This window comes from Zootermopsis nevadensis, unplaced genomic scaffold, assembly GCF_977971745.1.
Source record: "Zootermopsis nevadensis isolate Lab colony 2312 unplaced genomic scaffold, Znev_1.0 Znev_ptg000016l, whole genome shotgun sequence".
In the NCBI taxonomy this organism is placed as follows: Eukaryota; Metazoa; Arthropoda; class Insecta; order Blattodea; family Termopsidae; genus Zootermopsis; species Zootermopsis nevadensis.
Window position 1 is genome coordinate 6,636,635 of NW_028259148.1, and position 12,455 is coordinate 6,649,089.

A 12,455-nucleotide genomic window follows, 5' to 3' on the forward strand; every position below is an offset into this window, starting at 1 on the left:
ATTTTCAAAAGCATATGTCATGAATAATTTGTAATCATTTTAAGTGAATACCATACTTATTCCTTATAGTAAAAATGGATCCCATTCTGGAAGGTTGCATTATGTTTGAGGACTATTGCCTTATTCACTTATTGTTTACAAGGTCTGATGATTATGTTCATGTGCTGGTTATTAGGTCTGACAAATATTTGGCATAGCCTTTATGTTCAGATATTTAATCAGGATCAGTCTTGGCAGTTTCTCAGTTTTTGTTCATTTCTGTTGCCAAAATGGATGTTTAGCTGGTTGTAATGGCTTCCATTCCATATTTAAATTGCTTAATCCAACCAGAAATCTCTTATACTCATTGTTCCCTATACATAATCCAGTGGTCCGCAACCAGTGTGCCGTGAATTTTTATAAGAAATTTTATACAGTAGATTCTGGTTAATTAGGACAACCGTTTATTTGGGACAAATCTTAAAGAACAAACCTTTTTAACTCTTTATGCAGAACTTTGCATAATTTTTTATTTCAGTTTTACCCGTGGATTGGGTCCAAGTACTCTGTTACCTCGTGCACCCAGCCCTGCATCTCAGGGGACAACATGGTTAAGTGGAAGTACTGTCCCTGCAGCATCATCATCAGTGCCAAAATGTGTATCTCCAGGACCCATATTACCATCGCCAAGAGCTCCATCCATTACTACTCTACAACAGTATACGCAGGGACGCTCAACATCCATGACAGGTGCAAGGATGAAAACCTGTTTTAATAATTCTGTGTGATTCTTAGTTCCCTGAAATATATGCAACAGTTTTTAAGGAACTTTGTCTTTCAGAAATGTTCATCATTATTTCTTTGATGAACATGGAGGATAAAATGCTGGAAAACACTATCTGAGACAGAATTGCATCTGATGAAACTACTAAATTGAGAAAATAACTTTCAGTTTAGACAGACAGTTCAAAAATATGTAGGTTATGTCTGATTTGTTGATTTGTCATGTTGTGTAGGTGTACATTTTATGTTTTGATAGGAACTCACTATATTTCAGTAAGTATGTAGTGTTGTGCTTTGTGTCACTTAAGCTTGTCTCTTGTATTGTGATTAATTTTTGTATAAAATGTTGAGCAGTTTGGCTCAGTTGTAAGAACACTAATCAAACCAGGGATTAGCTGTCCTGACTGAAGTTTCTTGTAGTCTTCCTCATTGCTTCCAGACATATGACAGGATTGAAGTAGAACATAGATTCCACTTCCCACTTGCCTAGTGGGCTTACTTCATGATCCAAATCATTTCTGATTTATAACATATGCATTTAGATAAGTGTTAAAATAACATAAGAAATAAACCATTTACAGAGATTGGTGTAACATATTGAAATTAATATGCAAAACACAGTTGCTTAAAAAATAAAGTCATTTTGAGCATGTTTGTTCTACATTCAGAATTATTCAGGAAGTGACCTCTAGATAGATATGGATGGTAGCGTACAAGGGCAGGTTCTACAGCTTGAAAATTTTTCTGGGGATCTAGTCAGACTTGGATGAGTTCATGAGTTTCATAATTTATACTTTACAAAAATATTTTTAGGGTTATCAAGTCATGGAAGATGAGATTGGTCAAACATGTAACATGAATGAGATAGCTTAGAAATGCATTGCAAAATTTTTGTTGGAAAACCTGAAGAGACCACTGGCGAGACCTATACTGGAGTTAGGTTAATATTAAAATGAATTGTAAAGAAATAGGGTGTAAGGATGTGAACTGAACTCATCTGGCTTAGGATACAAACAAGTGACAGGCTCCTTTGGACACAACAATTACTAAGGTTCTATAAGAGGCAGAGAATTCCTTGTCTGGGTAAGTTACTGTCAGCTTCTCAAGATGTACTATGCTTGATGGAGTTTTTTTAAATTTAGCCTTAAGAATATGTATTACTGTGCACTGTTGATAAGTAACACACCCTGATATACTGAAGATAACATTTATCAAACTTGTTATCAGTTATGTGGACTGATAATGTATTTGTTGTTTCTGTGTGTTTGGGTAGTAACAGCAAGACCGTTGACTCCACAAGGAAATAGAATGCATTCTGAATCACCACGACCTCAGCTGATTCATGCCTCTACACAGAAACCTATAGCTGCGACACAAACTGGTACACAGGTAAGCCACGAACAGGTGTATTGTAATATTGTAAGCATGTTAATCTCAAGTATCATATTTGTTTTAGGAACAGATGTAACTCTTAAGATATATAATCTTTTGCGCCCATATTTAATGCTATTTATGTGTGATGTTAATATCCCCACCCCCAAATTTCAGATGTATTTTGAAAAATTAAACCTTGGTTAAGAAAATGTTCTTACTTTCATGCCCGTTCATTTTACAGGACCAAAACTGTGTGACTAATTTCTGTCAAATGGTATGGTGGACTAGCCTTAGACCTGGTCCAGTTCTGAGGATAGCCCCAGCAGATAGGTTTTCTCTCATGTAATCCTTTTTTACTAGGTGGTGAAAGCAGATCCAGGTTATGAAATGTTGTGGTTTTATGATTTTATAATTTTGACACCTGCCGCAGTAGCCACGTGGTCTGAGGCATGGACCTCGTGTGCCTGGCCGCTGGGACCGTGGGTTCAAGTCCCACTGAAGGCATGGATGTTTGTCCGCGTCTTTCTGTGTTTGTATAGGTAGAGGCCTTGCATTGGGCTGATCACTCATCCAAGGAGTTCTACCACTGTCCAAACAGATCAATAAAATGAATAAATAAACCTTGACACCTACGGGTAGAAGAGGATAAAGAGAAAGAAAGAAAGATAATTTTGACAATGGACAAGTCCAAGAGAACTACTTTACACATTGTAATTAACCATCATCAGAAACCTTAAAACTTTGACAGAAGTTTGGTTGGAAAGCATGAATAAAAGAGATCACTCAGGAGACCTGGGTATATATGGGAGAATAATATTAGAATGACTCTTAGTGAATAGAGTTAGAGGATGCAGAGTGGATTTATCTGGCTAACAATAGGGACTGGTCTTGTGAATATGGTATTGAACCTTAGGGGTTCATAAAAAAAGGTAATTTCCTGAGTGGCTGAACATGCTTTGAGCTTCTGAAGTAGGACTGTATTCATAATTGTTGAACTGATACAGATTGTTCCTAGTCTTTTGTACGGAAATTTATGTATGTATGGAAACCATATGTCCAGGTGTGTATTAGATTATTGTCTGCTTTATTTTATATTAATAATTGTGTGTTCACTTTTATGTGAATTTTTTTTGTGGGTGTTGGCACTGTATAAATGTAAGCTGTATTGCTGACATTTATTTCAATCCTTATTGTCTCCATCAACAAAACCAAACAGTACAGGTCTCTGTGAACTGCTGCATTTGATTTGTCAAGTAGCAGGTCAGAAAAATATATCTTTAAAAAGTCAGTCTCTTTCTAATTGTGGGGCTGAATGGGTTGGGTGTCTGGAATGATGGGAAACCCACATGGAAGGTGCAGGCTTATGTGAAACAGGAGTGAGGAAGAGAAGAAGGTGAGGATAAAAGTAATGAGATAAAGTTGAGAGTTAGTGTAGTGAGTTGGGGAATTTTGCTTTTTGTTTTACCTACAAAGGGTTGGACCAAGTCAAGTTGATGGTCTTCTAAGCTGGACTCTGCTGATAACGTTATTTACTATTGAGGTTTTGATGTAGGTTGATTTTATTGGCTTCACTTATGTTCTCTTTCATTACAGATAGAATAATAAAATAACTCGTCAATGACCTATCATTCACAATGTGGCAATGTAGTGGGATGTTTCAAGGCTACTAGCTTCTGTCAGCAAGTGATTATGCTTTGTCTCAGGGTGCCTTAAGAGGCACTTACTGGGTGGGTGAAGACATGTGCATAGGATAATAATGCCCTTTAGATATGCAGGTTACAAGAAGATACCACGCCATTTTTGTGTGTGACAATTTAAAGATAAATGCTTCATTATTTTAGACATTTTGAAAAATCTTTTATTTCAGTTGCACATTGCTGAGAAGAGCTACTTCAAACCCAGTGTGTCAGTGCAGTCCTCTCTTGGAGGAGTGTCAATAGCTCAAGTATTACCTGCGCGCACACAGGTATCTCCACTCACGTACAGCAACCCACTCACTTCGACAGCAGCACACTTTCAAGCCACATCTGGTGCAGGTCAAGGAACCACTACACTTATTCCAACCCAACCCCATCCATTGACCCTATCACAGGGTATGGCCAGTACTACAAGCAGTGGCCAAGGCTCAACTGCAGTGTTGACAGCCCCAGCCAGACTCACAGTGTCCAGTATTCCTGGAACAAGTCTTCCCGCCCAGGGAACTGTACTTGCCACTGCCACCACTCAGCGGCCAGGACAAGTGTCCAATGCTGCAATTCTCACAGCTCCTGCTCGCTTGGCTGTCTCCACAGCTAATCAGGGTCCTGGCTCTGCTCAAGGAACCACTCGTCTCACTGTAGCTGCTGCTGGCTCAAGCCAGAATGTGAGTCTCACAGCATCTGCATCAAGTGCAGGACAAGGGACCATCATAGCAAGTTCTGCTCGCATCACCACACTACCCAGCTCAGTTCTTACCTCAGGTCAGGGAACTGCTGCTCTGTTGACTGGTCCAGCACGACTCACTATGACCTCTAGCATCCCTGTCCCAAGCCAGAACGCAGTATTGTCAGGGCAGACACGTTTACAGGCCATCTCTTCAACTGTTCCCACAGCAATTGCAGCCTCTTCCTCCCAGGGAACTGTGCTAACTGCACCAGCTCGTATTACCAGTTCGGTTGGCCCTTCTGTTCAGCAAGGTGCTCGTCTTACTGTGTCTGCTAATTCTGCAATTGCACCAAACCCAGGACAGAATGCACTCATTACAGCTCCCACACGTCTCACTGTGTCATCAAACTCACCTATGACACCCAGTCCAGGTCACCAAGGCACAACTGTTCTAGCAACCCCTGCACGTCTGACTGTAACATCTGGTGTCCCCAGTTCAGCCCTTCCACCAACAGGTGTTGTGTCGCTTCATCCAGTAGTTGTCTCAAACACAAACTCAGGCCTGGCCCTTAAACCTTCTACACACAGCCAGCTGGGAACATCAGGGAACAGAAATATTACCACACATCAGAATTTGGGACCAAAGGTATGTTTACAGTATTCCATGGAGATACAATATTTAATTTATTTTTCATATTTTCATTTAGAGAAGTAATACAATTTGTGTGAGAATTATTTAGTTTCGCACATCACTAAAGTAGGCAGTTGGCTGCAGTTTTCTCAACATTTCTGAGGCATGTCAGTAGTAAGTGAAGTGGTTTTATGGAAGAAGGAAAATATATGGAGTAAACCATGAACATTGTTGTGTTATTGGCATGCCACAGGGATACAGGAAAATATTATAGTTTTAGCCATCAGTGTTAATGATGCTGATGTGATCAGAGCTACTGCTCAGAGTAACCTAAACCTATGCTGTTTATAACAAACCTGATTGACTGGTATATTTTCTGCTAAATTTATTCATTCTTGTATATATTTAGTTTCTCTCTAGTGTTATTTACATGAAATATGCTAGAAAGACAGATGTTCATCATGATTCATTATATTATTTAGACATTTGCTATGGGCTTAAATATATACTCACAGTTATTAATTTCGTGATCTTTTATTGCTTCCTTTTATATAATTTGTGATGGGTGGCAGGTGATAACACAACCAGCCCATGGTCCACCGATCCAGATAACACAGGTGCCAGTGAGCTCTGTAGCTGGTAAACTACCCCAGTCACTGCACAGTGTGACTCCCTTGCAGACAGCTATAGCAATCACTACAGGAACCACCAGGACTGGTAAGCACAGTTATAACTCTTACTCATTCTTAACTTTGGCAGTAGATAGGGGTGAGTGGTCAGCATCACACCCCAGAAAATTGTAAGCGTAGCTTTGATAAAAGAAAAGTATTTGAGGCTAAAACTCTAACCTCTGACTCCCCCTTTTTTTGCTGTATGTGTGTAACAGTTTACTAACAAATAATTTTAATTTGCAGTAGCATACACAGCCACAACAGTTACCACGAGTAATGTGTCCAGTATCCGCCCAGTCACAGTGGCCACTACATCATCTATACCTGTGGCTAAAGTATTCCCACAGGCTGTTGGTGCTAGCCGAGAACAGATGGGGACAAATTCTGTGTCTGAAGTGACATTACCAGTACATGCAATCCAGACTCCTCAACCAACACAGCAGCAGCAAACCATTGTGGCAACTCAGCAAGCTATTTCTCAAGCTACCAGTGTGTATATCCAGACTTCACACAGAACTTCCCCTGGTAATGTACAATAAAATATCTACATTATATCAGAAGAGATTGTTTGTGAATCTTGTTTAGTTTTGTTGATGTTCACTTTTTTGTGTTAAAGCGCCGAGCTCCACTCAGGCATCTATAGACAGAGCAGGCTCAACAATTCCAACATATACACTCCCAACTACTTACTACTATGAAACTCCCAGTGGCTACCAGGTAGCGGGGGTAGGTAGCTCGCTTGTGGCTCGACCATACAATCCTGGAAGTCCTTACACTGTGCAGACCACCACTACACAAGCTTTGCGACCAGGAGTCGCCACCCACCAAGTACATGGTGAGATTATTTTAAATCTTACATGAAATTTTGCTACATGTTAGTAATTTCTTCTTCAACCTTTAGTAATATGGTTTTAGAATATTTCCATCTGGTTTGATGTACTCTTTTAAACAGTAGTAGAAAGAACAGAAACATAGATTGGATGTGTCCATGTCTTTGATAAGGATGTATAAAACTAGCCAAATATAAAGCTAAATCTTGTGGAAGACTATTGTAAAACAAAGTAAGACAATTATCAATTTTTAGTTTTGAAACTAGTCGTGTAATCACATATTTTATGTCATTCTGTAAATAGATAGGGGTTACATAATGTTATCTTAATTCACAATCAAAACTATCTCCCAGAATATACTTCTCCATCTTTCCAGGAAAGTATACCTGTATATAACATGAGTATGAAATATTTTCCTGTATTTTATGTCCAACCTGATGAACTTGTTTGTTGAGCTCTGTAAATATACATAGATTAAACCTGTATTATCACATAAAAGAGATGTACCCACTATAAGTGTTACAGAAGATTAGGTTCTGCATCTCTTCAGGGCCTTTTGTCCATACTAAATCCCCTGTGGTGTGTATACATGCTTCTCATATTCATGTTACACATAAACACTGCAGAAATACATAATACAACAATTTGCTCGCTTGGTAATGTTTTATCTCCACTGATTTTGCTGACACAAGGAAATATTAGTAGAATTAAAAATAAGTAAAATTTATTGCACCAGATCTCTACTAATTAATCTGATATCATTAATTTCTAAGGTGGGAATGTAAATGTCATTGAGAATGACAGAAATTCTTTTATAGACAGCAGAATGTTGATCTGTAAATGAATAACAGTAAAAGTAATAAAAATTATTTGAAAATGTTTCAGAACTTAAATATCTGGGATCAGCATGGCAAAAATGTGGTTTCAGATTAAAGTAAGAGGAGAATACTTTCAGGAAATGCTTGTAATTATTCAGTTTAAAACCATTATAATTCCATATAATCCCTGATAGTTTTATCACTTGTTTTGTGTGATTATGAAACACAGTCTCTGAGATCGTGAATTAAAAATATCTGAAAGATATTTTTACCTACAATTGATGAAATGTAGAGGAAAATATTGAGGACATTAATATCTGTAACAATTTGTGTGAATTGGGTGTGGATTCAGTCAGCAAAGTTTTATTTTCAGTTTATGTTTTGGCTTTGTTGAAATCCTTAAAATTGCTTTAAAAGTAATGTCCATATATCGAGTGGGTTGTAGAGTATAGTTTTAGTCGAATGATTGTTTGTTTGTGTTTCCCCCCTTCCCTGCAATAAATTTGCAATATATTTTGTTGCTGCAGGTATTGTGACTGGAACCCAACCAGTAAGGTTCAACCCTGTTATGGTTGTTGATTCAGCCAGAACATCTGTGCCTGTTCACTCATCCTTTGTAACTGAAGGTAAGCAAATTAAAACAGTGCTGTGGACAGAAGTATAAGTACAATAAAGTCAGGAACAACATTTTCAATTTTATGGATTTTTCTCAATTTATTCTCTGGCTGTCCACATAAATATTTTGTTATTCTATTACAAAGTTCAGTTTTATGGAGATTTTGATAAACATCTACAAAATGTTTTCCTTTAGAAAATATTTATGATCACTCAAATAATAAATATTTATAGTGTCATGGAATTTGAATATTTTTCTACTCAAGCAGGAGAGAATCACAACTGACGTATCTCCACTAACTAATCCGTGGAGCAGAGTTATTTTTAGAAGTTGATAGTCATTCTCATAGATGTTAATTTTTTTTAACACAGGGGCTCTCAACAGTCTATCACTGGACCCAGCTGAATCTAATCTACATCACGCCCTATTTCTTTAAGATCTATTTTTCTATTGTCTAGGTTGCACCGAAGAATCTGTCAAAGGACAAGGCCCAATGTGATATTTTGTAAATGCTAGTTTCTCATGTTGAGTTCCTCTCCCAGCCTCTAAGTTGGAGTTTTATAGCTGCCTACTACTGCTTGTGCAACATATTCACAACCACACTCCATATCTCTAGACCATCACCAACATGCACAATCTGAGGAAGTGCAATTCTGTGATCACAAGGGACCCATGTTGTCTTGCACGGTTGACAGTAATATTTGTACTTAATAATTCATTATGCTGTAGTTTGTCTGTACTGATTGTATACAAATACATCTCATTGCTTTCAAGTTTTCAGTTAATTAACAGTGTATGAAATTTAATATAGGCTTGAGTACCAACAGAAATTCATAATTTACCCAGACTGCTTAGCACCATTTCATTTCTTTGACTATTTATGCCTTTCCTATAGTATTTGTAAACTGTTTATATGCATATGGGTTTGTAGGAACTTTGGTTCAGACAGAAGGATCGGTCCTGGGGCAAAGTAACCAGATGCAGCCTACTTCAAAGCCCAATGCCTCACCTAGACCCAGCATATTACGTAAGAGGGACAATGATGGGTGAGTGAGTTTAGCTGCATGTCTTGTTATCAGTAGTTGAATGTTAAATGTTGGGAAACGGTGATAAGAATTCTTTGCTTTTCTATTTCTGATAAATGGCTGTTGTCTTTTGGAGTCAGCAGGTTTTTGTAGGCTTTTATTTGGTTGAAATGCCATCTTCAGAGGATCCTAATGCAATATAGATACACATACCTTGTTCACATATTCATGTACATTTTGCAAATCATTTAATGTGCGCTCCTTTGATTTTTCATTTATCTGATTTGACATTGTAAGTTGTACTAATTTTGTAAAGATCCATTTTAAAGGTTATTTATCATTTTACTTACCCTTAACTTCATCTTCTTTAACTGTTTCTAATTTTGTGTTACATGATATCACATTCTTTGCTTAGTTTTCTTTGAGCTATTTTATTGGAAAAACTGCTGTAAGATTTACTTTTTTTCTCTCATCATCATCTTCATATTCTAAAACTTTTCCCAGAGTCTTTATATTTATTAGTTGGCTGTTTTTCTGCATTTATATTTGGTTTTTCTTATACAATTTAATGTATTTATTTATTTGAAAATGCCATAGACATAATGTTAGGAAATCTGAAGGTATTCAGAATACATATTGCTGTGGGGGTTTCTAAGAGAGCTGTTCATTCACCAGGAGTCTGTGGAAGTGGAATGAGCTTCAGGCACCAGTTCCTTTTGTTTTACTTGTCCTGCCCCTTACACTGGTGTTGTTATCCTTCATGTAATTCTAGTAATGTTTTACTAATGTTACTGTGCAGTTTATGAGACATACTGTGCTTGTATTCTGATTGAATCTTACTCTGTATATAGTATAATGATATATGTTGCATTGCATTGTAAGACATAGACTTGTTTCTTAGCTCACCTTTGAAGGCACAGAAGAATCTGGCTCCAGTTTTAGCAGCTCTAAGCAGTGGTGCCCCAGTCTCTCCTCCATCACCACGACGTCCTGATTCCCGTGGCAATGGAGGCAATTCTTCTGGTGGCTCTACTACCATTTCAGCTACTTCATCTCCAGGGCTGGGTGAAGCCGGAGATGATTCATTGCCACCAATAAAACAAGAACCAGTAGAAGAAGGAGAGAGACCTCCAGTTGAGATGAGCCCTCGTAAAAAACCACGTAAACAACAGCTGTAAGTGTATATATTTATTTGTAGTTTATTTAACAACCCCTGCCTAAAAGGGCTCGGACACTAGGAGGGCTATGGCACCTACAGGACATACACATCACAGGAATTATTATTGCTGTGTCCATCAGTGTGTTGGCAACTAAGTGTTATGTATTGAGTCATGTTGCCATAATAGTTACATCAGAGAAAATCCTATTTTAACAGAAGTGAATTATTGAGCTCTTTAATAAATCAACTGTTGCATTTCTAGTGATGCATGTGAATTAGTCTGTTAATGTATCTCTTCTGCAAATTAAGACACGATATCTATGAGTACATGAAAAGAGTAATACAGCGAAACCTCTATCCATCGTTCCCCGAACTATCGTTTTCCCGCATGCATCGTCCGTTTTGTTCGGTCCCGGATACATCCCATATAAAATAATGTTACATTTTCCCGCTTCTATCGTTCCTCAAACTATCGTTTTATCGCATCGATCGTTCAGAAATCTTAGTCCCAGCCCACAATTTTCCCGCAATGATCGTTTCTGAGAAATTATAACGAAATTTACGCGATGTTTTTAGAATTTAAAATGCTGGGTTTTGAGATAAATTAATACCGAAAGACGCATAATGTTAATGTAATAGTATTTCCATTCTTCCTGTTATTGTTTGCGAAGGGGGTTGGAGTGGTGATGAAGAGGAAGACGAGTGAGAGCCCGAAGCTGTGCCGAGTTTTGCCGAAGCATTGGTAAAAGTGAAGTCGTTCTTTTATGCGCATAATATTAGTGAACGTGACGAGGAAAACATTTTGCAAGTGGAAAGGGCTCTGTTTGGCCTAAAACGTAAAGTTTCGACAAACCAGTTGTCCATTAAAGACTTTTTTGGTAAAAAGAAGTAACTTTGAAAGAGAAACATTCAGTTTTTTAACATTTTTAATGCTTTCCCGCAACTATCGTTTTCCCGTATTCATCGTTTTTATTTCCCACCCCCGCCAAAAACGATGCATCGAGGTTTCACTGTAACAGCAAATGGAAAGTTGCTGTGATTATCAATAATTACCGTTTGTTACGTACTATTGGGAGATAACATTAAATAGTGTGTGTTGTAAAGAACTCTGAAGATGTTTCCAATCTTTCCCTCACCCAGTTACATTGTGTTAAATAAACATTTCTTGTCAAATTGTAGGACCGGTAATGAGCTCCACGAACCAAAATTTAGTGAAGATGATATGGAATTTATTGTGGAAGAAAAAAATATCAAGAAAGAAGTGAAAGGTCAGTACCAGTTACCATTTCTAGAATGAATTTTCAAGCATTTATTATTCTGAAACTGTTATAACATGGAACAAGATCTGCTGTTGGTGATGTCTTGCTTGCACTTCTTTGTAATGGTATAACAGTATCTACAAAACCCTGCACCAAAACTATCATCTTAATATGTATTTGTTATGTGGGGGAATAAGTGATCATACTGTTCTTTAATGTATTATGAACATTATCCTTCATGTGTGCTCCAAATGTAAATACAATAAGTTTATTGTTCCTAATGCTCAAACTGTTCAGTTGCCTGCAGTTTGCTTCCTCAGATGCCAGATTCCATGAATGGAAATCAACATTGTTTCTGGGCACAGTTTCACATCGAAGTAGATGATGATTTTTTTCCATTCAGAATTTATTCTTGATACAGATCACAATATGGTGGTGGACAGGAATATCCTGTTGATCTGTCAGTACATAGGGTCCATTGGCAGGCTCCACTATTTTTGCAGCTACTTTAGGGTCTCAACAATGAAGTGTTTGAACAACTAGTATATATGTTACATGCATTATTACAGAGTATATAAGTTAGGTAGAAACATGAATAATTCAGTACCTAAAACTATTTATCATACTTCTTACATCACTACTTCCTAGGATAACATCTGTTATTGTTTGAACTGCGCATAATTAATTGGTTGTACGTAAAATATACAAGTTCATTCTGTTAATGCTTTGAGGCTGAAGCTCACCTGAATAATGTTTAAGAATTCAGTCTGTACCACAAAGAAATCACACTTTATCATTACAAATCTAATATGCAAAATGCTGTTTAAATAAGGAAATTATCACTGTTTACAGTGAAAATCATACAAAATGCATAAAATGAAGAGTTATTGATTGTTTAAGCAAGTGGGGCATATAGTTTCCACTGGGCTTTAAATTATTAAAGTAG

General features: G+C 37.4%; 1 protein-coding gene across 4 annotated transcripts in view; it reads left to right on the forward strand.

Annotated features, from left to right (window-relative positions):
* Window positions 1-12,455, forward strand: part of Sap130 (Sin3A-associated protein 130) — a 32,237-nt gene that overhangs the window by 6,618 nt on the left and 13,164 nt on the right. For 3 of the 4 annotated variants that reach the window (XM_087349498.1, XM_022079683.2, XM_022079684.2), the window contains exons 6-15: window positions 518-729; window positions 2,036-2,151; window positions 4,004-5,146; window positions 5,704-5,848; window positions 6,046-6,327; window positions 6,419-6,637; window positions 7,978-8,076; window positions 8,998-9,112; window positions 9,993-10,265; window positions 11,430-11,518. In XM_087349498.1, the coding sequence (XP_087205624.1) occupies window positions 518-729; window positions 2,036-2,151; window positions 4,004-5,146; window positions 5,704-5,848; window positions 6,046-6,327; window positions 6,419-6,637; window positions 7,978-8,076; window positions 8,998-9,112; window positions 9,993-10,265; window positions 11,430-11,518 (2,693 nt within the window). The remainder of the gene's footprint in view (window positions 1-517; window positions 730-2,035; window positions 2,152-4,003; window positions 5,147-5,703; window positions 5,849-6,045; window positions 6,328-6,418; window positions 6,638-7,977; window positions 8,077-8,997; window positions 9,113-9,992; window positions 10,266-11,429; window positions 11,519-12,455) is intronic. The other variant, XM_022079685.2, reaches the window with a different exon arrangement.